Source organism: Cyprinodon variegatus, unplaced genomic scaffold, assembly GCF_000732505.1.
Source record: "Cyprinodon variegatus isolate N-32 unplaced genomic scaffold, C_variegatus-1.0 Scaffold1092, whole genome shotgun sequence".
NCBI classification, from domain to species: domain Eukaryota; kingdom Metazoa; phylum Chordata; class Actinopteri; order Cyprinodontiformes; family Cyprinodontidae; genus Cyprinodon; species Cyprinodon variegatus.
This window is the reverse complement of record NW_015151545.1, coordinates 125,573-126,515: the sequence shown is the minus strand read 5'-3', so window position 1 is coordinate 126,515 and position 943 is coordinate 125,573. Positions and strand designations below refer to the sequence as shown.

Below are 943 nucleotides of genomic sequence, written 5' to 3'. Positions count from 1 at the left end.
CCCTGACCTACAGTACCACGTTATAGACCCTTTTGTTGTCTTCATATGTAGCTGCTGTTTTTTCTAAGTTTATTGCTGTTCTACACCAGGGGTTCCCAAAAATGTCAGCCTGTAATCTTTAAAAATAACAATGCTATATACTAGGAACCTAAAAATATATATTGTCATTTAACATTGAACTTATTTATAAATAGGGAGGTAATAAGATTGTTAAAAAATATATTCTCTAATAACATTCAATAACATTCAGTGTCATTTTTATCATTTAATGAGGCATTTCATTATTTAAATGTGAATTTTATAATTTAGTTATATATTTAATATTTTAATCATGAATTAGACAAATAAATAAATGTTATATCTGATTTTTCCATGGTACATTTTTTATTTCATGATATATTTTTGGCCCTCCATATAGTTTAGAGATGACATTGTAATGATTGTGAAAATCATCTTGCTGCCTCACGGCCCCCAAGGGATCCCAAACCTCACTTTGGGAACCCCTGTTCTGCACAGAAACGTAAAGCTAACTTGATGCATTGCTTTCCTAACTTGTTACCTGGAGTGTCACTATTTTAGTAGGTAAGCCAGTAGGGAGCTCCAGCGTCCCCTTTCCTTTCTGTTTCTTCTTCTTGTCTCCATCTGACTGGCTGCCGACTGTGGGAAAGCACAGCAAACGTTAGGGAGGAAAGATTGATACAGAATACATTAAACAAAGCATTTCTGCGATCACATGCATTAAGTCTCATTCTTAGACCAGCCAGCCGTCTATAAGACTTAATCTACCTCGCCCTTTCCAGTGGAAGCACAAAATTAAACAATATTTGTTCACGTTGGCAAAAGAACTGCCTCGACAGCTACAGATATAGAGCAGATTGTTCAGCGCAGAACCACATACACTCACCGGCCACTTTATTAGGTACCCCATGCTAGTAACGGGTTG

At 36.5% G+C, this 943-nt stretch overlaps 1 protein-coding gene across 1 annotated transcript in view; it reads right to left on the bottom strand.

The window, feature by feature from the left end:
- Nucleotides 1-943, bottom strand: part of fer1l6 (fer-1-like family member 6) — a 48,998-nt gene that overhangs the window by 21,718 nt on the left and 26,337 nt on the right. Inside the window, exon 32 of the mRNA XM_015400307.1 lies at nt 560-657. Within this exon, the coding sequence (XP_015255793.1) occupies nt 560-657 (98 nt within the window). The remainder of the gene's footprint in view (nt 1-559; nt 658-943) is intronic.